This window comes from Teleopsis dalmanni, chromosome 2 (genome assembly GCF_002237135.1).
Source record: "Teleopsis dalmanni isolate 2A chromosome 2, ASM223713v2, whole genome shotgun sequence".
Taxonomy (NCBI): Eukaryota; Metazoa; Arthropoda; class Insecta; order Diptera; family Diopsidae; genus Teleopsis; species Teleopsis dalmanni.
Window position 1 is genome coordinate 71861347 of NC_051847.1, and position 27572 is coordinate 71888918.

Genomic DNA, 27572 nt, shown 5'->3' on the forward strand with positions numbered 1-27572 from the left:
TCAGGACAGCCGACACTGCAAGCACTGACCCCGTGGTACCAGATATACACCTCCGGTCGGGTTTCACAAGTAAATCTCACTCACTACCATTTACATTCCAAACAGACTCGGAATGGTGCCGGAATTTTAGTCACCTCTTACGACAGGCATACCTTACCTTGAGAATATTCCAACTTCCATACGGTGGGGGGCAGAGATAAGAACAAGTGAAAATTCAAGACGCTAGAATTAAGTAATGTGCTAAGTATATTAAGTCAATACATCCCATATTCACTAAAAAATAAGAAAATTGCTATAAAACTCAAATTATCTTAGTAGCATACTTCACCATTTATATTAATTAGTTCCGGCCCTTCTGACTTAAGTCAGAATAGTCCAATAATAATAATAGTCCAATAGATACGTTAATAATATCTATTCAATCAAAATTTGATCAAAATTGATCGCAATCGTGTTCAGTTGAATTGTCAGCTTATGGAATTGATATAAGCTACCATAGACAGCCCTTCCTCTGGGTGCATATCATATAATCTGTATCGGAAAAATTTTACAAACTATATTACTTTATTTATATACAAATATACGAGTATATCTAAAGTATAACTTTATAAGTAATATACTCTATATTACTTTATTGTAAAACTCCTTTTTCTAGTATGACAGTATATTTATCTGAAAATCTTCCTTTCATCGCTTGAATTCTTCTTATCTGACCTAAAGAACTATTAAAATAATCATTTATTTTATTGGATAGTTTAGACGCCCTAAACTTAATAGGAATTATTGGTCATAGTGTCAATAAAAAGGTCTCTATGTATATGAAAATATCAGATACAATAGGGAGTTTTAAATATACCTTATATTAGATGATGGTTTGGATTATTTGGAGTTCTTGAAGTGAATCTTTAACTGCTCTACTCAAAGCAACCATACAGCAACGATGGACTGCTGACTAGCTTATAGAAAGGGATTTTATTTTTCTAGCTTGTTCAGGTTGAGAGTGGTTAAAGCTTATTTAAGGTTTATATACAAATATTGTTTTGCATTAATGGGATGACATCAAATATACTTTTTTTTAAAAGTAAGGCCTAGGTAATTAATTGAACCTAATGCTGCCTGGCATTGTTCACTGATTTGACACATCTTTGTCTTATGCACCAAATCTTTTTTTTATGCTTGAACGGTATAAATAATAAGATCTGTCCAAGCACATAAAATAAGACTTTGATTTACTACCCTGTCATATCCAAGTAAAAACCAAATACTTCTATAGTTACAAAGAGCTAGGAAAGCAATTACTAATTCGTTTTTTTGGGCGTAAAAATTTCTATATAGGTATACTTAAATTGAACCAATCTGCAAAGAAAACAAATATTATTCAATTTTTAATTTGCTTAGATTTTGATTTGCTCAAAGCCTGTAGATTAATTCGCCGATATTTATACAAATTGATAAAGTTACAGGCAGTCGTATAAAAAGATTAATCCACACAAATCGGTAAGGTATTCGGAATATAACTTATGTATGTGGTATCCAAAGTTTTATTATGAACTCTTTGTCAAATAGAATGCATCCGTCAGGATGATATGCTGGGTTTCACAGTATACTATAATAAAATCATCTGTATAACTTATTATCAGAAATCAAATGAGCTTTTATTATAATAGATCATGCGAATGATCACAGACACTATGGAATAAAAGTGCGGATCACACTTTTACACTTTATAACTCCATGATTTTTGCTTTTTAACCGAAAACAGTTTAATATGAAAATTGTATTAACTAGTAAAAGTTCATTGACATCCTTTCTTTATCTGTGTAATATTTACATCACGCTTTGGATTACTTTGTTGTTCTCATAATATATATCTCACATTTTCAGTTGCAATATAAAATACACGGTCTACTCTAAATTTTATTAGAGTTTTACTTATTTATTAAAAAAATATTATCAAATTTTATCAAAAAATAATAATTAAAAATTTTCGAAATAAATCAAGGTAAAGTGTTATTCTGCCCTTCACAGAAACAAAATATTTCCTTGCTTAAGACAAATTAATTTAATCACATAGAAAATCAATTCAGGTATAATCGAACAATAGCTTTTTTTTAATAAGTAGTTCTCGAACTTGAATAGCCCTACTTGTAAATTACATTGAGAAAAATATATTACAAGTAAAATCAAGTTTCATTGCCAACCGCTTTTCGATAGTTTCCTTCTCAATCAATCTTTAAGGCTCTTCACAAAACATTAATAAAAAAATGTTTGCAATCTTCGGAACCGTTTACTAAAGCTGCAGATATCCCGCAGTGCACTTGCCTCTTAAGATATTGCAACATATTAGAAGTAATAATGAACCATAATTACACGTAATGCCTTATAATTACAGGATATCAATACTGAAAAGTGGTGTAAACACGATAAAAAAAATAGACACAATGCGGACACATACCCTTGTGAGATTTTCACTTATTCCTTTTGAAGGATATTAGGTAGAGTTCGTTAAAAATCTCAACACATCAAAAGTAAACTAAAACGCGGAATTAAAAATTATTTTGTTAGAGGAAGAAAAAAATTTCAAAGATACGTTTTGTATGAAGCAACATAGAACCGGAATTTGAAAACATCCTTCATCCTTCAAAATCAACTCTAAGCTGTCACAAGGAATTGCTTAGTATTGAAATTTATTTTATTGTTACTGTTTTCAAGGGTCCTCACGTTTGATTTTTGATTTTATTTTATTTCACTTACAAAATTATTAACAATTGGGCATTATTATGTTCTTACCAATCGAAATAGTATCACATAATGTAGAAAATTTTTATTTTTATTTTAATGTTTCTTATTTATATTATTATTCTATTTTTCTTGTCAAAAAATTGAAAATATCTCACAACAGAATTTCGACTTTTAGTTTTGAATACTAAAAAATCAATACAGACTTCTTTTAAAAGTACAGTAAGATAAGAAACAAGTTGAAGGATACTAACATTTTGAAGAATATTTTAATAAAGATTGAGAGAATGAGACTTCACTCTGATGTGACTTCAATTTTCTACAAAAATCTAAAACGTCGTAAATGACTTGTAACAAACTTCTGTCCTTCGTACCCTGCTATATAGATCCACAAAAAACCAATTTTGATTTTAGCTAACTGATATAAAAACTCTGGAATCGATGAAAACTGTAAAGAGTAATTAAAAAATATGCAGAAATCATTGTGTAAGATAAGGATACTTTCAAAATCAATAGAATTATAAAACTTTTTTTCACTATTCCAGTACTATTTATATCAGATAAACTTATCCAATTCGATCTGACTCCTTCTCTTCTATATAGCTGTTAAGAACTGTACTCTAAAAATTTAAATAGTAGATTATGCCTTTAAGAATACATTCGAAAGTTAATAAGGTCTATAGATTTCTCTGAACAAGGTTCGAATAAGTATAGATCAGATAGAATTACTAATAGACTACGAAATACTTCAAAACTTTTCAGCATGCTGTACAATAAATATAGTTTAAAAAAAATTGATTAAGCGAAGAGAGTTACTTTTAGCTTAAAACTATTAAAATGATCGATGCTTTAGTAAGGGTGCCCATTTCAGTAATTTAATATATTTTGCTAGTAATATTTTTTTACAGTAAGCACTAAATATATATAAGACAAAATATTTTTTTACCCATTTGTTTGTGTTCCTATATAAGGAGGTTCCCCTTTCGAATAACACGATATGTTATGGAAGTAAGATTATTTTTTACTCTCTTAGTATATGTGTTCCTATGCTAGAACAACACATAAAATAGAAAGAAAGATGGTAGAGGAAACCTATAATAATGAAAATATATAACTCACATCACAAACCCAATATTTAAAGAAGTAGTGTTTATGGAAGATTTCAAAGCATGTTAGTATTAATCAAGTGCAGGACTTTAAGTCTTCAGTGCAAGGAACGATAGTATTGCAAACTATTACAATCGAAAACAGCAAGCTGAGAACAACAACGCAAGAACTGGATTACTAGTTTACTCCAATACTAGTATTATTTTCATTTAACGTGGTCCAATCGGTAATTATTCTTTTTTTTTCGTCGGGGCTCAATCGGAAACTTCAAATACTCTTCATTTAGCCAAATACTCTCCATGTGGAAAAATCGATAACACGGACTTTTCATTAGACGTAGATTAATCGGTAACGGCTCAAGATACGGTTTAGCCCAATCCTGAACACCAATCTTACCAAAATAGCTAAATTATTTTGAATTTTGTTACGAATTTATTAAAATTAAAAAGAAATAGTATTTCTGAACTAAAAATAGAAGTGCATATTTAGTTCTTTCTTCATTAGGTTTGCTATCTGGGATCACAGGTAAAAAATCTTGTGATACCGCTGGCAGCCCTGACTTATCCCAGCTGTCAATGGCTGTAAATAGTAATTGCAGTTAGTGGTAAAACTGAGATTTTAAGTGTTGAATTTATAACTAGAAGTTGGAAAGATTTAAAAATATTCAAATCATTACCTATAAATAGGTCTAATCATAAATAGGTACCTATAAATAGGTAATGATTAGGGTGATTCGTGGCTATGATTAGATTATGTTTGAGGCCTTTGTGGGTTGTTAACTTTAATTGAATTCTGGATAAGTAATCTATGCGTCTTTTTATTTTTATCTCTTTTTCTATCTTTTTCTATTATATTCTATATCTTTTTCATTCTATCTTTTTATTGGCTTAATGAAACACGAATTCGTCTCTAAAGCGCTTTTATTCAATAGTGTCTGTGAACACTTCGATGATCCACTGTAATAAGAGGTCCGTTGAATTCTGATAATGAGCAATCTCTGTTAAAGCCTATACATAAAAAGAAGATTCTATATGTTTTTAAGTAATTTCAATGAATAATATCCAATATACTATTTTAATAATAAAAATTAAAAAATATTTTTTAAATTTGTGTAAATCATTCATTTTATTATAATAATTTTTTCCTGTTTGATTTAATACTGCTTATCGCCCATAGATATATTGTACAATACTCAACTTATATTAAGTTTACAAATACATAATACTATATATGTATGTATATGTTATATATATATATATATTATTACTGCATCTAATTTAATAATATTTGGCAATTGAATAATTGTTATTGTTCTTAAATTAAAATATATATACAATTTTCATATAATTTCTATATAAATACAAATTTTATATTAAAAATACATTAAAATAAAAAATATCTAATATTGTAAAAATTTAAACAAATTGTTTTTAGAATTTACAAAAAATTATTATTTTATATCACTTTATACACATTTTGCATAACTCAGTTATTCTCTACTTCTTCGTTCACTTAAGAGTTCTCCGACTTGATGATTTGCATTTACCCTACAAATATTCTACACAATATCGCATACATAATCATAAAATTCAACTAATACTAAAAATATCAGTAAGTCGAGTTCAATCTTCACTTTTCGTCACAACTGAAACGGGCGTCGAAGCAGCACTTACAGTGGTCAGTGGACTCTTTGGAGAAGCAGCTGCAGAGGAAGACAGAGTAACACCACCGGAAACGACAGTTGTACCGCCGGGTATAATCGGTGGACTTTCACGAGGACTATTACTGCAGGGTGGACTAACTTGTGCTGCTGTATGCATTGAAAGATTTTGCGGATATCCACCGAAAATACCATTTAGATTACTTAAACCCATGTATTGTGAGAGCAATGTGTGGAAATTAGGCAGCTTATAGTGTGGCATTAGATTTTGTGGTAACAGAGCAGGATTGAAATGTTGATGTAAGGCAAAATGTGGTGGCCAAAACTCTGTCGGCAAACCAGCTGGATGTCCTGGTATACCATGGGGTATAGGTATGCCTAAGGGAAATTCCGGTAAACCTGTAAAAAAATAAAAATGAAATTATTAAGTTATTAAAGAATAAATAAATTAAGTTTAGAATAATTTATATGAAGTCTGTTATGCTTCTAAAATACAAAACTCTAATTTGTGTTTACACGTCATATGCCAATTATATAGAACTGAATTCACTGAACCTAGCACTGATTAAAGATAAGTTGCTAGGTTTACCTTAACGATTTGTGATAATTAAAATTACATTAACTGTAATAAAATTTAATAAAAATTAATTTATAGTTGGCATATCAAATGATATAATTCACTTGTATAACAAATTGGTACAAGGTTTAATGAAAATGTGACTATTTTGTGGAAATAATTCCCGGCAGGTGCTAACTTCAAGGGTTGAAATAATTCTTTGTGAAAATTTAATTACATATTTTGAGTGGTTCAGAATAGTTGCATTTGTATTTTTCAAAATAAAACAAACTAACTGTTGTGGAGTATTTATATATATATTTATATATATAAAGCTGATTTTAAATTTAAATTTTTACTTTAAATACAAAAAAAAATTAGTAATCTTCCATAGAGCTCTATAAAAGATACAAAGTTGTTTAATTAAGATAAATTGGACTCCAAATAATTGAATACATGTAACCTCAGTTAAGTCTCTATTAGATACTGCGAGTTACATGATCGGATAAGATAACTAATTGGTTTTTTAATTTATCTATAATAAACGTATTAGGTAGTTGAGTGGCGACTATACTTTCAAAGCTGTTAAGAATTTTATTTACCTTGGCACTACCGCAACGAACAAGAATGATGTTACCATGAAAACAAGAAAAATACTGTAAACAATAGGTAATAGGGTTCAATAGGCAATTGGTATGTAGAGCACTCTCTCGAACGACAAAACTTACGCTCAACAAATCGCACATCCCATTTGCCTTTTTGTATGATCCAATAGCAAGGTGGTAATCACGGTATGATGAGAAAGCGCTAGAATTTTTCTAGGAAAAAGTATTTCATACGTATTTTTTCCTAACTGCGTTTTTGTATCGTCCAGAAGTATGGACGTTATCATAGTATGATGAAACAGCGATAAGAGTTTTCGAGAAAACAATATTGCGTAAGATCGTTGGTCCTCTATGAGAGGAGGACTACCGCATCCGAATAAACTACGATCTGCATTAACTTTATCAAGACATTGTATTATTCAGTGAATTAATATCCAGCAGCTTCGCTGGCTGGTTTGTCGTGAGAATGAAAGACAATGCTCTAGTGAAGTGAGATACATTGTGACCGAAAAGTTTTCGGGAAATTTTAAATAAAACGCAAAATTCTTAATCTTCATCAATATTTATTTTATCTCCTTCAAAATATGCATCCATTAGAAGCGATACACAAATGCCAACGTTTCTTCCAATCATCAAAACATTTTTTATAGGCGCTTTCCGGTATGGCTTTGAGTTCCCTCTGCGAATTCTGTTTTACGTCTTCTATGGATTCAAAACGCGTTCCTCTGAGTGGTAATTTGAGGTTGGGAAACAGGAAAAAGTCACACGGTGCAAGATCAGGTGAATACGGTGGCTGTTCGATGGTATTTATTGAATGTTTGGCCTTAAAATCGTTGATAATGTTGAACAAATTGAGGTGAATCGGAACAAGCCGGGCGTTGACACGTCGCATACACAAATTGTCCACCAAAATCAAACGAGCCATCTCACGACCGATGCCTAGCTCTCGTGCTATCTCTCTAACACTCACATGAGGATTTTTGAACACGATTTCCTTTGCCTTTTCAATGTTTTCGTCGGTGGTAGAGGTCGAAGGTCGTCCAGAACGCGGCATGTCTTCGACGGTCGTACGACAGTCCTGAAAGGCTTTGTACCACTCATAAACTTGAGTTTTCGATAAAACTGATTCCCCATAAGCCTTTTGTAGCATTCGCAACGATTCTGCACACGAAATTTCGTTCGAAAAACAAAATTTGATGCAAACTCTTTGTTCAATATTTTTTTCCATTGTTTTTTTCGCAACGCACTACTGAGGTGAACTGGTTTCAACAGCTGCCGTAAACGAACTGTCTGACAGATCGCGCTCATAGTAATTAAGGACAGTGCTGCCAAACTACATAAACTTAAAATATCGAAAAATATACAGCGCGCGAATTTTAAATGAGAATTTCCGAAAACTTTTCGGTCACAATGTATTTGAAGTAAAAAGAAAAATGTGTAGAGGTGGACCGGCAGAGTAATCAAGTTCAGGGAGCATTAACCGCGCTTGTTGTACGAGACTGGAGAAGGTGCACATGCAGTACTATACAGGCACTTGAAAAGTATTATCTAAACCCAATAAAAGGAGAAGGTGTACATGTAACACCACAGAAGCACTTGAAGATGAGTATCGAAACCCAATACTAGGAGAAGATGCGTATGCAGTACCATAGAGGCAATTGGAAAGAAGAACCAAAACCCGATAAAGGGTTACTATAACCAATCATGTAACTAAGTCAACTTCTTTTTTACTTAATGGTACAGATCAAAACGCTATAGTCAATGGCGTATTCAAAAAGCACAGTAAAGGCAGTTCGTAAATACAATTTAGTTGATTATATACAGTAAATATTATAAAAAGATAATGGTGATTAAAAACTTCATAAAATTTTGAACGTCACCTTTGTGCAATACAAAAACTAATTTCAACTAGATACTAACCTTGATCCGGAAGTAGATAGCCATTCTTGTCCTGATTCATAAATTTCTCACGTTTTCTCCATTTAGCGCGACGATTTTGAAACCACACCTAAAACAAAAAAATATAAATATAAGTTATTAAATATAGAAAAAAAATAAAAATCTAAAATTGATTTAAATTCAGATTAGCTACACAGCTAGATAAATAATTGTGACGTCCAATTATAAAACGTATAACAACCAAATAAGCTACTGAATGTTTCCACAGTTTTTGTTCCAAGTTCATATGAACTGTCAGTGGGTGCCCTGATAATAACCCTAAGCCAACAACAGACAATAGAATCCAATCGGAAGTAAGTTTCTCTGAACACCAATACCAGCACCAGCTTCAATTACCACCCAACCAATACAGAAGAACAATAAAGAAATGCACTTTTGACACCAGGCAGGCAATATGCGAGACTACGAAGGTGGGGGCTGTTAAGGACACACAGAAATACGTAAATATATAAGCACGCACACAATTATTAAATGCAATTTGCAGTACTTCGACTGTGTCGAAACTCCACTTCAAGCGAATTCAAATCAATTGTCTAAGGTATTATGAAGGTATGGAACTATTGGGGAACGAAAGTAGTACTGGTTGGGTACACGAAATGTAGAGAAAGAAAAGCAGTATGAAATGGTACACAAATTTTGTTGTTTACCTGGGGATGCACAATCAATTTGTTACATTTGTCAATTTAGGAAGGCTATTTTCATCAGGGAACGTTGTTTTCCAACTTCGAAGAAAAGGGTTACAGAAATTCATGTTACTAATCCTATCAGTGCAATTTAAAAGCCAATGTGTAAGTAGCTTCAAATTGGCAATCTCTGGTATGTAAAACTGAGATACTTTGATAGGACTGTTGTTGTTGTTGTTGTTGTTGGTATTTAGTGTGTAGTGCTGTGTGGGTGTAACGAAAAACATTTCCGTTTACATGTGTCAGTGACAGGAGCAATTTGAAGACAACATTTTTGTATGTAGTCTGTAAGGAAATGTGTAGTTAGCAAGTACATTTTGGAAAGAAAGGGACTAAACTACACTGGGTTATTAAGAAAATTAATTGTTTGTAAGTTGATTTCTATAAAGGGTATAAAGAGAATTTTAACTAAATTGCATTAGATGTAAGAAAACTCCTTGTTTATAATGTTAAATATTTTGTTGTAAATATATTATGCTGTAGTATACTTTCAACAGTAATTTGCATATAAGTTCAAGTTGTTATATTATTATGCAAGCACCCTGTATTGATGCTTGTTTGTTGACAACAATACATGCAACAGTGCGAGCAGAAATTAGTAATGATTTCCTGTTAATAATTGTACAAATTGATGTTGTTGACAATTTTGTTGCTGCCTCATAGGCATGAAAACTCAGATAACAACAATTACGAATCTTTTGAGCTTACACGGATGGCACTGACAGACATTAATCTCGGTAGGAATATATAAGTGTGGGTATAACATTAGATGCTAAATTTAATTGTTACAAGGACAATTATGTTGATACCAGTCATTCATTGTGAAACTTTTTCTCCGTGTAGAGTATGAGAGAAAAATTTTCACAGCACAATTATCTATTTAAATGCTTTCTTTTATTTGTGAATAAGATAAAAGCTTAAATGCAGTTTATATTGTAATTACTGAAACAAGCTGGAAATATGAATAAAGAGAATTTAAAGGATGTCCTTTTTTAGATTTATCACACATGTACGATCAAATAAATTGTAAGCAATTAAATCTGAAACAATGAAATATAAGCATTCGTAGAAGAAGTAAGAGAGGTAAGTGGTTGTAGAAATAATATATTTATATATATATAACATTTTTATGTTATATGATAACAGTTGAAATTATAATCGAAATAGTGTTTTAGATCATTTTAATTATGATAATATTTTGTTAGACTTTAAATAAATTCAAACATTAATAAGAAAATTATTCATAGTTCACATAAATATTGTATAAATGCACATATAATGACTAGCAAAATCAAAATTTGTGAAAAAGTTTAAGGACTTTTTAAGGACTCAATTGTGCTCATAAGATACTGAAAGTTAAATTTTGCAGAATAGTTCGGAAGATTTAATGACAGACAAAACAAATTTAAAAACATAACCCAAAAAATTTTTACGAAATATTGAACTAGTGAACTAGACATAACACATAAACTCAGGTCCATATTTGTAGCGGATAAATAAATTTCTTATTTGGTGTATTTACACTTTATGGAACAAGAATTTGTTTTCATACTCAACTTGTACAAAAAAGGCACAATATTGTTCTGGTAATACATTTAACCTTCACTTATACCTCTCTTCTGGTAGAGGCCCTATGCTCTACTGGGCGATAAGGATATCTCCTAGATATATGCATTTCTACTCTTCTACTGTTTTTCTTTTCTACCCTCTATCAGTAACTCTATAATTTTACTAAAAACATACTTTTTTATTAAATCTTTGCAAACTATATCTAACACCACGCACACTTTGTAAAATCTATGTAATATTTCTGACATATTTTGAATTACTTCACAGTTAAAATTACTAATTCAATAAAATGTTAATTAATATTTAATAAATTTAAATAAAATACTTGTTTGGTATTTTTACTTTTATTATTATTATGTTAAAAGATTTTGCAATTCGACCTAGAGATCTATTGTGCGAGATCCCTTCATAAGATCCTTCGTGAGGTCTCTTCATGATTTCTATTTATTTCTCAAAGTTTAATTTTATCCTTAAATTGTGTTATTGAACCCACAATTATTTCTCAATCCGATGTAAGATACTTAACTAAATAATTCTTTCTTTTATAAACCAATGTTAAATGAGTTTCCAGCACGTCTTTTGAGGTTACATACTCTAACCTGCAAAACCTACGTGTTTCATTAGAGTTAGTTCTCAGTACAGTTAAATCCAAAGGTTTAATTACTCCTAAGATTAAACCCTAAAGTTCAGCTCTCCTTATAGTGATAGTTGAAACTACGTTGCGATGCCAAAATTTCTGTTATGAGTAATTTATTTTTTCTGAGTTCATACAATTCATAAATCATTGAAATCGTTAGGTTGAATGTCCTTATAATCGATATTGAATGTGATAGCTTAAGCCTTTGAAATAGTTTGGTTAAAAGTTTCTATAAGTGAATTTGATTATGATAGCGCTGGGGTATTATTCTAGTATAGCTGTGCTTTATTCTCCTCTTCTTTGCAAATGGGTAAAGAAGCTAAAGAAGCTAACTTAAATTTTGTAGATTTACTCTAAGTCTATGAAGGGAGCTCAGTAAATTTTTAGGATAAGGTGCAAATAACATCAACATAGTATGATAGTAATAGTGCAAAATAAGAATTTTTTAACTATTATTTAATTGATTAATTAATTGAAATAATTTTATATAAGAATTGCATGTTTGGCTGACCATAGAGCTGTTACATATATTGCCAAATACCTATCATTAGTGGTTTAATTAATAAAAAATATAATAATAAAAATTCTTGCTGTTGCAATTCACTATTGTTCGCTAAAACTTCTTTATTGAAAACAATAGTTTATATTAAGTATTTAGTTTCTTTTACCAAAACGTAAGTTAAAAATCGAAAAAAAGGACTACACTTAACTTAAAGTATAATCCGTTAAATATTTTTTTTTCATATTTTGTACAACTTATATCATTCAAGTAAATAAAATTCAGATTAAAATATGTTCGAAATGTCGAATTTATTGATATGTGAGCAGCTTTTAAAAAACTCACGGCTTTTGAAACAACTAAACCAACAGAACCCAACAAAGTAACGTACTATTAATATTCTATTGCACATATCCTTGCCCATAGGGTAGCTACATATATGGCAAAAATTGTGTCCCTCCAAGTGTATTAAATCCGAAAATAATTGCCTTGTTGATGTTGTTAATATTATGATTTTGTTTGTACTGACAGAGATATTAAACTGACAAGCAGACAAGCTGAATACACAGGACACGCAACAACGCGAGATATGTTACATTCTCAATGGTCGTTCAATATGCAAACACCACTCACCACTGGAACTGAACGCTTAGTCTTGTATTAAAAATGTTACTAAGCAGTGCAATTCGCCGTAAAGTGTGCCACGTTTTCTTTCACTTATACGTATTGGTATATCCACTCGTGAATTTTTTTCTTTCTACACCAATTTAGTTCCACTAGATATGATCAATGACCAATTAAGATAACAAAAATCGTTTTTATTTAACAAATTTGCTAGATTTGTGATTTGATTGAGTGTGTGTAAGTGAATACGAGTGAATACAAATCTGTTGAGAAATTTAATTTTATGCTTTTTCGGCTTTTTTAAAAATAAAGGGTATTTTTTCACATACGCTTTTATTGAGTACCTTAAATCCGAGCAATGTTAGGTCAAGATTAACTGTCAACAAGCAAACAATTTAACATTATTCCTTTGTGCTCGTCTCTTGTTAATGCGCCAACAATTCAAAGAGTATCAATCTGAAGTGCTGAAGAGATAATAGCTTACGAAAAAAAAAAAAAGCAATAAAATTTTTGAAATTGTGTATTGAAAAATGCTTCTAGCAACCCTAATTAGGTAAAAAATAAACGTTTTCATACCAACCCAGTCTTTCATGTATTAACGCATGTGACTGCATACCCAACAACAACAGCAGAGAAGAAAAAAAAGAAAACATACCGCATTGACATCAGTTTTTCAGTAGAGTTAATAAAAATAGTGACACCATTACGAAAACCGAATTTAATCATTTGGAAAATCGTAATTTAATGCTCATTCCGCACTCGAATGCAAACAAATTTACCAGGCGTCGTTATTCTCCCATGCGAGGAACTCGTATGCTTAGACCTTTCTTTATGTGCTTTATATTATTATTTGCTTTATTTTGATTTTTAATTGTTCTCACCCCTCCTACCCTTGAAAAATATTATACTAAATACAAAAATACTTAGTTCTGCAAGTACCAAAAAAAAAAAAAAAAATACTCCATTCACAATAGAAGTTAGTTACCTTGGTAATGTTTTGTATACAAAATGATTTAAAGTGTTTTAAAGCTATTTACAAATTAAGTACTTTTTCACCCAATACACCCCTTACTTTGCACATAGGCTGCAATACAGACTACGCAGTCTGTTTTCCCATACCCTGCGCAACTTTAATTTTATTTGATTTTATTTCATTAATAAATGAAAAAATACAAAAAAATATATATAACTGCAATCTACTAAATACGAGTACAGATTTTACTTTCGATTCTTATGCAAATTATCTACGCCACGCGTATCGCCGGAGTTCCACTTAATTCCCCGATTAACAATTGTTACAATTGTTGTAATTATTTGCATAATAAACACAATTGTATGCATTAAGCTACCGTATGCAGTATGGAGTATTGACTCCACTGATTGCAGATTGCCCGATTGCCCGTTTGCCTGATTGCCAGCATTAATGCCCTTAACCATGCAGAATGTAATTGCTGGTAATTAAGCGTTAATATGCAAAATTATTAAAAAAAATTACAAGAAAAGCTCTGCTCATATACTGACACTTATTAGCAATTATGCACAATGCTTTAAATATGTAATTTTGTATTTATAAAGTACAGAACACCAATTATAAATACTTAAGAGTTAATGATTAACTGCTAATTAACACATTCAATCCGTGTAGCGAAGTGGAGAGGAAAAGAAGAAACCCCTAAAAATGTACTCAAAGTATTTTATGATAAGGAAAATAGGACCCATTCGGGAAGTGTAAACAATTAAAACCAGCTTCTGAATTTAGATAGATCAGTGAAGAGTGAAATAAGATGCCCTTAAAAATGTAGTAAAAGTATTATATTATAAGGAAAAGAGGATCCATTCGGGAAGTGTTAAATGTACTCAAAGTATTTTATGTTAAGAAAAGAAGACCCATTCGGGAAGTGTAAACAATTAAAACAAGCTTCTGAATTTTAATAGATCAATGAAGAGTGAAATAAGTGGCCCCTTAAAATGTACTAAACGCATTTTATGATAAGGAAATGAGTACCTATTCAGGAAGTGTCACCCCCAAATGTGATAGATGGTATAAACATGAGTATTTGCAGGCAACAATTGAAACTAGTTTCTGAATTTAGACAGATCAGTGAAGAGAGTAATAAGAGGCCACTAAAAATGTATCCAAAGTAATTTATCATAAGGAAAAGGGGACCCATTCGGAAAGTGTATCCCCTAAGTGTAATAGAAGGTGTGGACATGAGTATTTGTAGGCAACAACCAACCAACCAACCAAGTATGAATTATATATGACTTAAATATGAATTAGGTATGATTTAAGTATGAATTAGGCCCATATTTCCTCAGCAGTTAGTTACATGACCACTATACTTCAGATGTTGAATCACTGTATTGTTAGACAGAAATAAATTGAAAGTATTTAGATTAATATTTCTCCTAATGGGACACTGAACTGTAGGACGAATTGAAGAAAGGATCGGTCTGCTCTGTGTACTCTCTTCTAGTACACGTCTATCGAAGAAATCGAGGCACCTTTTGTGTCTGTATCCAGTTCTACTCAAAACCAGGCTTAAACTATTGTATGCTCCATTCTTTAACACACTCGGCGTTAAAAATTAAATTTTTTTTACTTTAAATAAAATTAAATAATATTATGTTATATATATTATCATATTATATATTATATTATTTAAAATTATTTATATTCATATTAAAAATCAAATTTATATTATAAATAAATGATTTATAGCTAATATTATAAATCATAATTGAATATAATTTCGATGAATATCTCTGAGTAAGCATGATATCTGAAGAGATTCATATAATCGGCATAATCAATTTAGTCTAGAAAATATATTGCTTAAGTATAAAATTTTAAAATCGGGTTTCCTAAAATTAAATCAAGTATCTAAAATTCATAGATTTTATTATAAAATCATAATTCACAATAAATATATTGCTGTTTCATTGTTATTGTAGATCTAACTACCCCTAAGCAAAATTAGTTAACGTTCACAATCTAACCCATTTAGTAATAATAACAATAATTAATTAATCTCTACTACTTAACAAGGATGTTTAATAAGAACTGATTAAGTCTGGAATAAAAATAAAATAAAATTACCTGCACACGTGCTTCACTTAAATCCAAACGCATCGCCAGATCCTCCCTTGTGAAAACGTCGGGATATTGTGTCTTCTCAAAGGCGCGCTCCAATTGATGTAATTGAAATGTTGTGAAGGTTGTGCGTGATCTGTAAAAAATGAAAAGAACTCAGTATTATTTGTTGAAGAGGACAAAAGCACAAAGAAGCGCAGATTCTTAATACGATTGTAGTAACTTTTTAAAATATATAAGCGGATTTGTAACTTTAATGCCTTTTGATTTCATGATTGTTTAATACTAAAAAAAATGTAAAAAAAAATAAATTTTTTACCTTCTTACTTTACGCGGCCGTTCCATATCGCCAAGATCATGACCATTATTGAGACTATTAGAGAGCTCATCGTCGTTATCGACATCTAGTCCGTTATCGGTATTGGTGGGCGAATCTTCACGATGTTGCAATTGATGATTATGATGATGCAGTAGACCATTATTATTGTTATTATGATTTGTATTATTATTATTGTTATTCGCATGCATAAGATGATGATGGTGATGGTGGTGGTGATGATTGTTGAGCATATCAGTTGCATCTGTGAAAGGAAATTGTGTTTTTATTAATAAAAATCGTATACCATAGAAGACGTTTCTAATAATGAGAATGGTATTAGTAAATATTTATATAGATATTTCATATATTGACACTGGATTCGGTGTGTACTTCGTGTTCAATATGTTATTCCCCCTTTTCCGTTTATAATTCACTACTAAGGACTACTACTTTCAAAATGTCTAAGCACAATTGTTTTATTTACACATAATGCAGTTGTATATATAAATATGATTCCATTTTCGGAGGCTGTAAATATGTTCGATAAGTGCGCCTTTTTCTCTATAATTCAGCAAATTTAGCAATATTTACCGGTGCAAAATACAAAATCAATAATGAAATTTTATTGTAAACACTGCGAAGAATATAAGTAAGTGAGTAAACAATAAATGGGTAAAAAATTGCAAATTCAATTCATTTCAATTGAACTCAATTGAATTGAATTGAATTTGATTTAAAAGAAAAAGTTCAGTCAAGAGTTCATTGAAGGATTTCGATAAGTGCATGTGTCTGTGAATTTGTATGGAACTGTGTATGCCTGCATTCGTTAGTATGCATGCGAGTGTGTCTCTGCTGCTGACTGTTTATGTGTTTGCACATTTGAAAATGAGTTTCGAGTGCAAATATCCTGAATAAAATGGGCGCGAATCAAATTGAAATTTGTTTGAAAGCCGCTTTTAATGCACTTAATATATTCCTTTTTTTACTCTTTTGTCTTGAGTTCACAGTCATCAGAAAAAGTCAAAAAAAATATTTTAGGGATTTCTAAATTTAATGTCTACTTACTCCATTTTTTATAATTTTTTACAAATCAGAAATAAAATATATTCAAAACTGTATAAAATATATTTTAAAATAATTTTAACTTCTTATAAACATATAGTTATTAGATACTAATTTTCACGAATTACTTATTTTCATTAAATATGTAGAAAACTACGGGGGCCATTGAGATGACCCGTAAATTATTAGTCTTTTAGTGTCATGCCACTTTCAGTTAGGAAATTATAATGCGATATTAAAAAATTTTTTTTAATAATACTCAACGCAGTTGTAAGGAAGACAAGGAAGGTTACTTACATCTGCTTTGTTAGTATATATAAGATATTCGAGACATTTAGCTGCAGAACTTCCTTTAGAAAAACATGTTAAATGATTAGAAGTTCTTCCAGTTTATACTGAAGTAAATTAAGATCTTCACATTGACTTCTTTTGTAAAGAGTGTTAGTCAGTGAGGGAACTTTCTCTTAAAGAACATTTGAAATTTTTTCAAGTTACAAAACGTTTCTAAGTTTTTCAAGTTTATACTGTAACAGAGAAAAGTAAGATCAAAATAATTACTAAATTCGTGAAGAGTGTTATACAGCAGGGGAACTTGCTCTTAAAGCACACAAGTTTTTCGAGCTTATACTGTAACAGTGTAAACTTAGATAATCATAACAACTAAATTTGTAAGCAGTGCTAGTCAACGGAGGAACTTGCTCTTAAACTACATCTTGAACTTTATTTAAGTTACAAATGGGTCTAAATTTTTCGAATTTGTATATCAACAGAGTAAACTAAGATCATCATAATAACTGAATTTATAAAGAGTCAGCGGGGGAACTTATTCTTAAAGTGCAACTTAAACATTATTCAAGATACAATTTATCGAGGTTTTAAATTTATCGAGTTTATATATCAAAAGAGTGAACCAAGATGATCGTAATAAAGTAACGTAACCCATTTTTTACCAAAAATCGAATAAAACAACATAAACCAATAATTGTCGCTATGAACAATTACTTATGCCAAAATATTTAAAGTATTTGTGTCAATCTATATAGAAATTTGTTATTAAAACAAGTAGAAATATTAGTAGTAATTTCTTTTACATTAGATATTGCTCACACGAAATTATAGACAATTCACTATTATTATTAAATAATAGGCTATGAATACACCCCGACCTAAAAGTTTTATTATGCGCCTAAAAGTCCTACTAAAACAATTACAGACTATATATAAATCTCGTAATTGCTGTGGGAACAAGATCCCGCTTCCAGTGTAGTCAAGTCTACGTCTTGCCGACGCTTGGCAATTGCTTAGAATATGTTCTGAAGTTTCCTTCTCCTCATGACAGAGACCTATATTTTCTTTATGAATTCTAATATTTATCTACCGGGCTTTAAATAGCATTTTATACTTCGCAAAAGGTTCTAGGTTGTTTTAAACCCTGAGGTTTTTTTTTTTTATTATTTATATACGGCATCATAATGGGCCAATAGGCCTAAGTGGATCCACTAGGGATCACCTGTATAACCTAACCTAACCTAACCTAGTATTTATCTTCTTTTATGTAGTCTTATTTCATCATTGGGTGTTATTTATTTAGTTAGCTAGGTTCTTTTTAAGTAGTTCATAATAAATTTACAATTCCAGAACACTCTCAGCCCTACTTTCTGAATGAATAGTAGTACTTCTCCTCTCTTACGGAGTCTTAATTCGCTATTTAATATTATGTAGTTACTAAGTTATGTTATTGAGTTGTTTCTAATAAAATTACAATTTTTTGTTACTAATTTAAGTAATTAAATACTAATTTAGTAATGTGTAAGGGAGAAAGTCATTAGTAGAGTCCGTTACCTATTGACCCAACTGTTTTGGAACAGTTTCTACGCTACCTACTCTTCCTCTTTGCTATATCTACAACTTCTTTTAAAGACTGCTTAAAATTATATATTTATCTTGACAAATCTAGTATATCCTTTACACATTAAATGTGTAGAAAGCACAGAAAGAGATTTAAAATTTTTAACATGATATCTGATACAACAATTTGTAATTAAAATCTAATAAAATTTTCAAATGATTGCATCTGCACATTTTCATATCTAAAATTAAATGAATTTGTTTATGGCAAATCAATTGAATCCAAATCCTGGCTTTCATTCACACTCTCACTTATTGCTTACGCACTTCTCAATTTTATTATAATTTTTACAAAAGAAATTGAAAATTAATTTTGTATCCTTTATGAAATCACATACGAAGGACTATCAGGCATACGTTGCATTCATAAATATTTAATAAAATTCTTCACAACGTAAAAGCACCAAACATATAATCAAAATTTAATGAGCCTCAAATTAAGCAGCTTCACAAAGCAAGAACACGTCCTTGTCGAACTACGTTAACTCAGCAGGATATCATATAGTTCAAAAGAGAATTTAGAAAAAAATTAGAAAAAAAATTTAAATAAAATTATTTTTTCATTTAGAAAAACTTTTCAATCAGTTAGTATAGAAAGGTTGTAATAATCATATACATATATATAAATATATATCACATATATATATATCACTACTCTTGTTATTCTAAATTTTCAGATCATCAAATTACTTATCACACACACACATAGCACACCTAACCGTGAAAGCAATCTCTATAAATCCGTAAATCTGTGAGTCTGTAAATGATTGTATGAATGTATGATTTGAGCGGAAAGTGACAAAATCGTTGTAAGTTTACTTAAACTCTAATTAAGTAGCAATGATATCATTTCGTAATAATATCGTTTTTGTTAAAAATGGTAATATCACTGCATTGCATCCACGAGGATGGTATCCTGTGGTGCTTTTATACGATTTAATGTTTATTTTCAGTTCAAGCTGGCAAGACTGGCAACCAATCATAATTGTCAAGTTGTCACATTTTTTCAAGCTATGGGTGCAAATGTCGAAATGTACTTACCATTGAAAAATATATTTTATTTTATTTCAAATTATATTTTTCCAAATGAAATTGAGCCTATTTATTATAATATTGTTTTGCAAACAACGCCTCGAGCCATGTATCCGTGCTCAATACTAATTATAACTACTCAGGGTTAACTACTCAGCAGGAAGAATGAAACAGCACATGTGCTCGAACACACACATTTTCTATGCTCGTAGATAATATGTCTACACATTATTATAATTATTATGTTGAAGCTGTTTTGAGACAGTGCACTTACGCACTTTTACTCTTTCTTTACTAGAGGTATTTTCAAAACCCCTCTTTACAACTTGACTAGATTATTATTTATCACTTCATCAGACTAAGTAATAATTGACCTCAGATCTGCAGACCTCCCCGAGGAGACTGTAACCATTTGATAACGCGGTCTGTCAGTTTTCGCAAATAATTTCAGGGCTCCATCCTTTATGTATTTTTTGATGGGATCAATCTGGATGTCCCTGAGAATGTCATTCATTCTAATGTACCATGCAACTTTGAAAAATCTTCTCAGAGCCTGACTTTGTGCAATTTCTAGCTGGCGAATAGTAGTGTTTGAAGTTTTGTTAAATGCTACACTACCAAATAGAAGTGACGGACGAATTATTTGGTTATATATAGCAGTTTCCTGTTTTTAGCATTGATATTTTCATTTCTGAATAGCGGTTGGAGGTGATGAAGAATTTTGGCACAGCTAATTCTTTACAGTTGAACATGTTTAAGCCATGTGAATCGTTTGTTCAGCGTGATTATAATATTTATATATTATATTTTTTTTTAATTTTTAAATGAATAAAAAAGTTTTTATTTAAGAACAACTTTTCTCACTAAAAACCCTTTTCAATTTTAATCAAATTCTATACTCTTTGTGGCACTATTCAATGGCTATGTAATGCCATTCAAACTGAATGATATTCAATTTTCATTAACTAGTTTAATATGACTATATATGTGCCTTGTGAAAGGCCTTGTGATGCCTTTCAGATACGAGTATGCTTGTGATATGCATATGCATAAAAGCACGTGCTAGTATCATAATTCCATGTTCACACTGACTTCAAACTAAATTGCCACACAATTTGCATAAATTGAGCCTCACTCACTCCATCCACCTACTTGTTGACCTTTCTATGCTCATATGGATACAATTTTCATTTTAATTTCCATACTGCATGATACGTGTATCCCTGTGATATTATTTGATGTTATGGTTACCGTAAACGTAAATGCATGAATATTTATTGAAAACTCTGGCTGGCTCAAAGGTGCTAAAATATTTGCACACTCTGCGGTTTTGTTGAGTGTGATAATTTTATTGTTATTAGATTGAGCGCTATTAGGGACATTGAGATGGAATAAGTTACGGATTTGTTCCATGGACACACAAGAGTTTGCTGAGTTCAAAAAATATTGAACCGAGTATTCATGAATTTTATAAAAACATCAAAGTAATTAAATTTGTTCAATATAAACAATTTTAATACATATTTTTTTCATATATATAATGCATATATGTGTAACTTTATTTTATCTAATAATTCTATATTATTTTTATTAAAATATGTGTATAATAAATATTTTTATTATATATAAAGCAAATAAAGCCGTTAAGTATTTAGAATAATGAAGGCTATTAAAAATTTTTAATATATAAAAGTAAATATTGGATAGATATGAAATGAATAACTAATTTAATATTGATTTAATATAACTAATTGGAAGTAATTAGTAATTTCTATGAGTTTACTTATATGTGAATATATAATGAAAAATATTAGTTTTAGATATTGAAAATGATATAAAATAATTTAATATTGATTTAATACAACTAATTGGAAGAAATTACAAAATTTCAATGAACTTAGATTTATTTATGTGTATATGCAATATTAAAAAAATTTATTATATATGTATACAAAACATTTGATAATAAATGTAAAATCAATTATTTATTTAATATTAATTAAATTTTAATTAAATTTGGATGAAACTAATTTAAATGCCTAAAAATTGTTTTGGATTAATACACCACTATTAATATTTTCAGTCTTACTAAATAATAATGACTTAATATAACTAATTGGAAATAAGTAATAATTTCTATGAGATTATATACGTTCGTATACTTATTATTAATTCTAAGAAATTCGTATAGCACTTAAAAAAAATTATAGAATTTTATCTAAAATCTAAACTGACAGTAGCTGTACTTTTTTTTCAGAGTAGCAAAAAAATGCTCGGAACTTATGAGGGAAAATATATGAAGCAACAACAATGCTTTCACAATTAGAGTCTACTCATAAAAAATTTTAGGTCTTAAACTTTAGTGTGGCCATATTCAAAAGCATTTCATTTACTAATAAGTTCAAATACATAAATAAATAAATTAATATAAATATGTGAGATAAAAATGCTGTCTTTGCCCTTCTAATAATCATTTTATTTTTCTTTATTTAAATTAATTAATTTTTAAAGTGCAATTTTTATATTTTATATTGTACACAATATAACAAAAAACATATGTTTAAAAACAAAAATTGCACATATTTTAAAAGTGATGCCAATTTGTTTCAACCAGACTTAATGCTGTTTTTTTCAACTCTAAATGATAAAATTACCTCTAATAATAGTAGTAGTTGTATATCAGACAAATATATTATATTTATCTGTTCGTATATATAATATATATATTCATATACATATATATATTGCCAAAAAAAGTCGGTTCTATAATACAATTAATCGAGAAAATCGAATTAGAAAATATTTTAAATCAATAAAAGAAGTGCAATAGATTTTTAGACCACAGAGCATTAAAGCAAAAATATATGTATTAATCGAATTAGAAAATATTTTAAATCAATAAAAGAAGTGCAATAGATTTTTAGACCACAGAGCATTAAAGCAAAAATATATGTATTAAAACCTCTGAGAGGAAAAATGTGAGTGAAGAAGAATTTTTCTATAAATACGTAACAGCTCATATGTAGAGACTTATTGAACAGGGGAGGTGATTTTAAACTAACTCTAACTTCAAATAAAAACACTTCAATGAAAAAAATATATTAAATATAAAGGGGTTTATATTTATAATAATATTTAATATTTATTTAAGATTAGGAGGAAAGTTCTGCTGGTATATGTTATTAATACATAACAGGGCGTATGGAGATTCACCAACGAGATAAATCTGATACATTCGATTACGTACATATAAAAAAACTTAGAGTAGAATAATATAAATCTGCTTTGGGTATAGATCACTGAGATAAACCCAAAAACAACTATAGTAGTATCAAAATCAAACAAGTAGTAGTCGATACGGTAGCCGGTTGCTTAGTCGATATATAAGTCGTACGATTGGTTGAAATATATCGACTTACGAGTAAAATAACACTTTAAAATCGTGTTGAAAAATTTAATAATCATATTGAATAATTGAATAAAGGAACTAAAACCAAGAAAAAGAATCCATATAGATACAATTATTAGTCACATAACAGACGACCCACATACCTAACAGTTTTGATTTACAAAACTACATTGCAGTTTCTAGCTGCGCCACATAACTATTTTTCATATATCCAAATCGATGCCAAAACGGTTTATAGTCCTTATAAAAATTAATTGCTAGTTTTATAGCTAACTTGTATAAAACTACACTACACAAGTACTAGATTCAAATCACACTAACATTTGGTAGAAAAACAGGGTTCACAAATATCTTTAAAAAATGCTTAGAGATTATGTTTCAAAAACAAACTTCCCATACACTTTAAGTTCCCAAATATGTCGGTTATAAAACACTACACAGACTTTTAACTATATCGAGTATCATTGACTATCTAATAATCCTCAACGTTGCTTAGATAATTTAACCTTTTAACCGACATTCAATATGTATATAAAGGTACATATTAACGCACCTCTCTAAAGATCTGAAAAAATTTGTTAATATGTATTGAAACAATTTTCTAGAAATCTGAAGAAATTAATGTAGTAATATTATAGATATGTTTATAGTAATTTAAATATATAGCGCATATAGTGTTTATTATAATTTAATAATAGTGTATTTGAATTAAGTAATTAAAAAATCTGCACTTGAGTCAAATTAAACAAATTTCTTTTAAAATTTAGAATTGTCATATAATAGATTAATTTTTTGTAGTGTAAGGTACCAGGATCTCTGAAATATATGAATTTCTTTAAGAACTTTAGAGTTACCCGTATCAATTTATTACCAATTATTACTAATCTAAGAAATTTAACGAAATTTTCTAAGACAAAAGAATATTTTTAAATTACTACATATTATGGTAATATTAACTAAACTGTATTTATAAATATATATATCTAAAATATATATATATATATATATAAAATTAAATTAAACAATTATAGGTTAGAAATATTTATTTCTTATATATTAACATAATAAAAAATTATTAATTTTTAGCTGAAAATGTTTAAGTGAAAGTGTTAAACGTTAATTAATGTTTACTTGACTACCCATAAAAAGCAAAATTTTTCTAGACAACAATAATAACTAAGTAAAGACTTTTTGAAAAGGTTTTTGAAGACCTCTCTTGATGGATATTTGACGGTATCCAAAATAGCTACATGATCCACCTATAAAATCACTTCAACAAAAATTAAAAGATTGCTGGGATTAATAGTTTTCCTTAGTATTACCCCCTTTTCTATTTAAAATTGATTTCTTCTCACATAACATAAAAGTGAGCACATAATTCTCAGTCAAAAAATATTTAAGATATTTTTTCCTTAATTAGTATTAGTTAGTATTAAGCAAAAATGTAAATATTTTTTTTATATTTACATAATTTTGAACAAATTATTAATTTAAAATTTAAATTTTTAATAATTTTTCTGATCTTTTAAGTCATTTACACACATTAAATATTAATTAATGAATATATATTAATATAATAATATATCACTAATCAACTAATAATTTTCAAGATACTATATTCAAATATAAAAATATTAAATTATGAAAGTGATTAATATTATAAATTATAACCTTTAAAATTTAACCTTTGTATTAAAACTGGAAAAAAGCTTTATATAAAAACTTAAACCGTAATATTTTTACTAATTATTGAATAAATTATACTATACAGTTTATATATATGAAATAAAGGGATTATTTCTATATTTTTATATAGGCTAAATAATCAATATTAAAAAAATACGCAACTTTTTAAATTAATTTTAAAAAATATATTTTACGGTCACCGATATTTAGACTATAGTCTATAAATTTAATTCATAAATCGAATTTGTTGATTCATTAAAAAAAGTTTGTATAATACCCGTACCCTAGAGCTGACTGTAGGTTATAGTTGAAATATGGGGAACAATAATATACTTTTTTATAACTGATCTTTGTATTTTTTAATATTTATTAACTAAAGTTCTAAATTTTTTAATATTGTCCAATAAGTCCGTTTGAAAATATATACAATGAAAACATTGCGAATATATTTAAATTACGATATATAATATTTAATAAAAATATATTATATAAATAAAGATATAAAGATCAGGTAATAAAATAAAAAATTAATAATATTGCTGTTAATGTTAATTAATGTTAATAATTAATAATGTTAATATAAATAATTAATAATATTAATAATTATTGATAATTAATAAAGTTAATATAAAATAAAGATATGATATAGAAAATATGAAAATAGCAAAGTCTAGTATAGTTATTTGTGAAACAAAGTATAGCAAAACTATATATTTTCCTTAGTTAAGAAAAATTTTCGCAAATTTTATTTATAAATATATAATATATAAATAATTCATGGTTCATAATATCTCTATTAATCTTTATAAATTCATTGTTATAAGTCATTGATTTATTGACCAAAAATTATTATTATTTATTGCTTTCATTTTTCAAATGCGCTAATTGATCAATTGTTAATAATTAATACAGATGTATATAGATGTCGAAATATTGGTAAAAATAAAATATAATTTTTAAAATTAAATAAAAATTGTATTATTTGAACAATTTACCAATTAACCGATTTTAAAAATAAAAAATAATGAATAAATTTATTTTTATATATATAAATAAAAAAATTCAATTGAACTTACCATTTTTCTTAGTTTGATTCCCTAGAATTTGATCGATGCTATAAACAGCGCGAGGTCTTGAAACCGCACTGTCTTGTACTGGCCGCATGACAGGCGCTAAGATCGGATGTGAAGTTGTAGTAGTCATCATTATAGCACGTTTTTATATTATATATATATATTATACACAGTTTTAAAACTTAAAGTAATAAATTCTTTATTATCTTCAAAGCTTTCAATCACAAATTATGTTAAATATTAATTAAATTGAGCCATTTGGTTTTTAACAAATTTTCTTCTATAACTTTAAACACTTTATATTCAATTCTTTACTTAATTGCACTTTTTTTTAATGTGATAATTGTTATTGTTAATTATAGAAATTTGTTTTTAATTATTGAAACTATAAAATAAAATTAAATTTATTATTTCATTAATTTGGCTATGCACGTTACGGCCAACAACCACCGACTGAACATAAAATAGTAAAATCCTTTGTATTAATACGATGTTGACAGTTCGCCAGCAAGTGTCTGAATGAAATGGAGTAAGTCAAATCTGAACTACTGCCATCGGTGTAATGTCCTTGCCTCGCTATTGCATACTGTGAAATGTAGGCCTTCTCATTCACTCCTTAACGCCGAGGGGTAGGTTGTTTTCTTTTTTTTTTTTGTTTTTCCGACAGTCAAATGATAAAATGGGTTTACAGGTAGCCTTTTGACGTATATACATTTAGGGGTGTTGCTGTTAAACACCGCAATTCATGTACACACAATATTATTCCTCTGGGAAGAGTGACGAACTCTCATCACACAAACACATACACATACATTACTGCAAATTGCCTTACACATGCACACTGAGAGTAATAAATTGTTCAATTGTTTTTCATTATAATGATTATTTTTATCACTCAGTGATAAGCCATATATGTTATCAATGTATTTAGCCAACTCTTACCCCTAAGCACTGATTGTTTGCTTTTGCGCATAGGTCAACTCTGCTCCACATTTAATTTTATTAATTTTCTCAATTTTTCCCATTAATTGAGAAAAATAATTTTCAGTTTTTCTCCTCGACTGTTCTCCAGTAAATTCAGAATCATCACGTGGTATTATTTGTTTTTTTTCTTTGGTGTCTTCGAAAACAAATCAAAATAAAAACATCAGGTAGATTTCATTTAAGTATCCTTATTATCCTTTGCACAACGCCATTATAAAGTTTTCATTTTCCATATTTGCTTTCATGAGATTTTTTCTTTATTTATTTGATTTTTTCATTTTATTAGCATTGTCACCTTGCATATATTTTCTCTTCTTTATATCAATTGATGATTTTTTTTCTGTATATAATTGGTTAAATTTTCATT

At 28.9% G+C, this 27572-nt stretch overlaps 1 protein-coding gene across 1 annotated transcript; it reads right to left on the bottom strand.

Moving 5' to 3' along the window:
* Positions 1 to 5313: 5313 nt before the first annotated feature.
* On the bottom strand, positions 5314 to 26377 carry LOC119683356 (homeobox protein orthopedia). Its single transcript, XM_038097012.1, has 5 exons — positions 26225 to 26377; positions 16052 to 16313; positions 15739 to 15868; positions 8588 to 8675; positions 5314 to 5905 (listed from the first exon to the last, which is right to left on the bottom strand). The coding sequence occupies exons 1-5, from the start codon at positions 26352 to 26354 to the stop codon at positions 5469 to 5471; spliced, it is 1047 nt and encodes a 348-aa protein (XP_037952940.1). The 5' UTR covers positions 26355 to 26377; the 3' UTR covers positions 5314 to 5468.
* Between the last annotated feature and the right edge of the window lie 1195 nt (positions 26378 to 27572).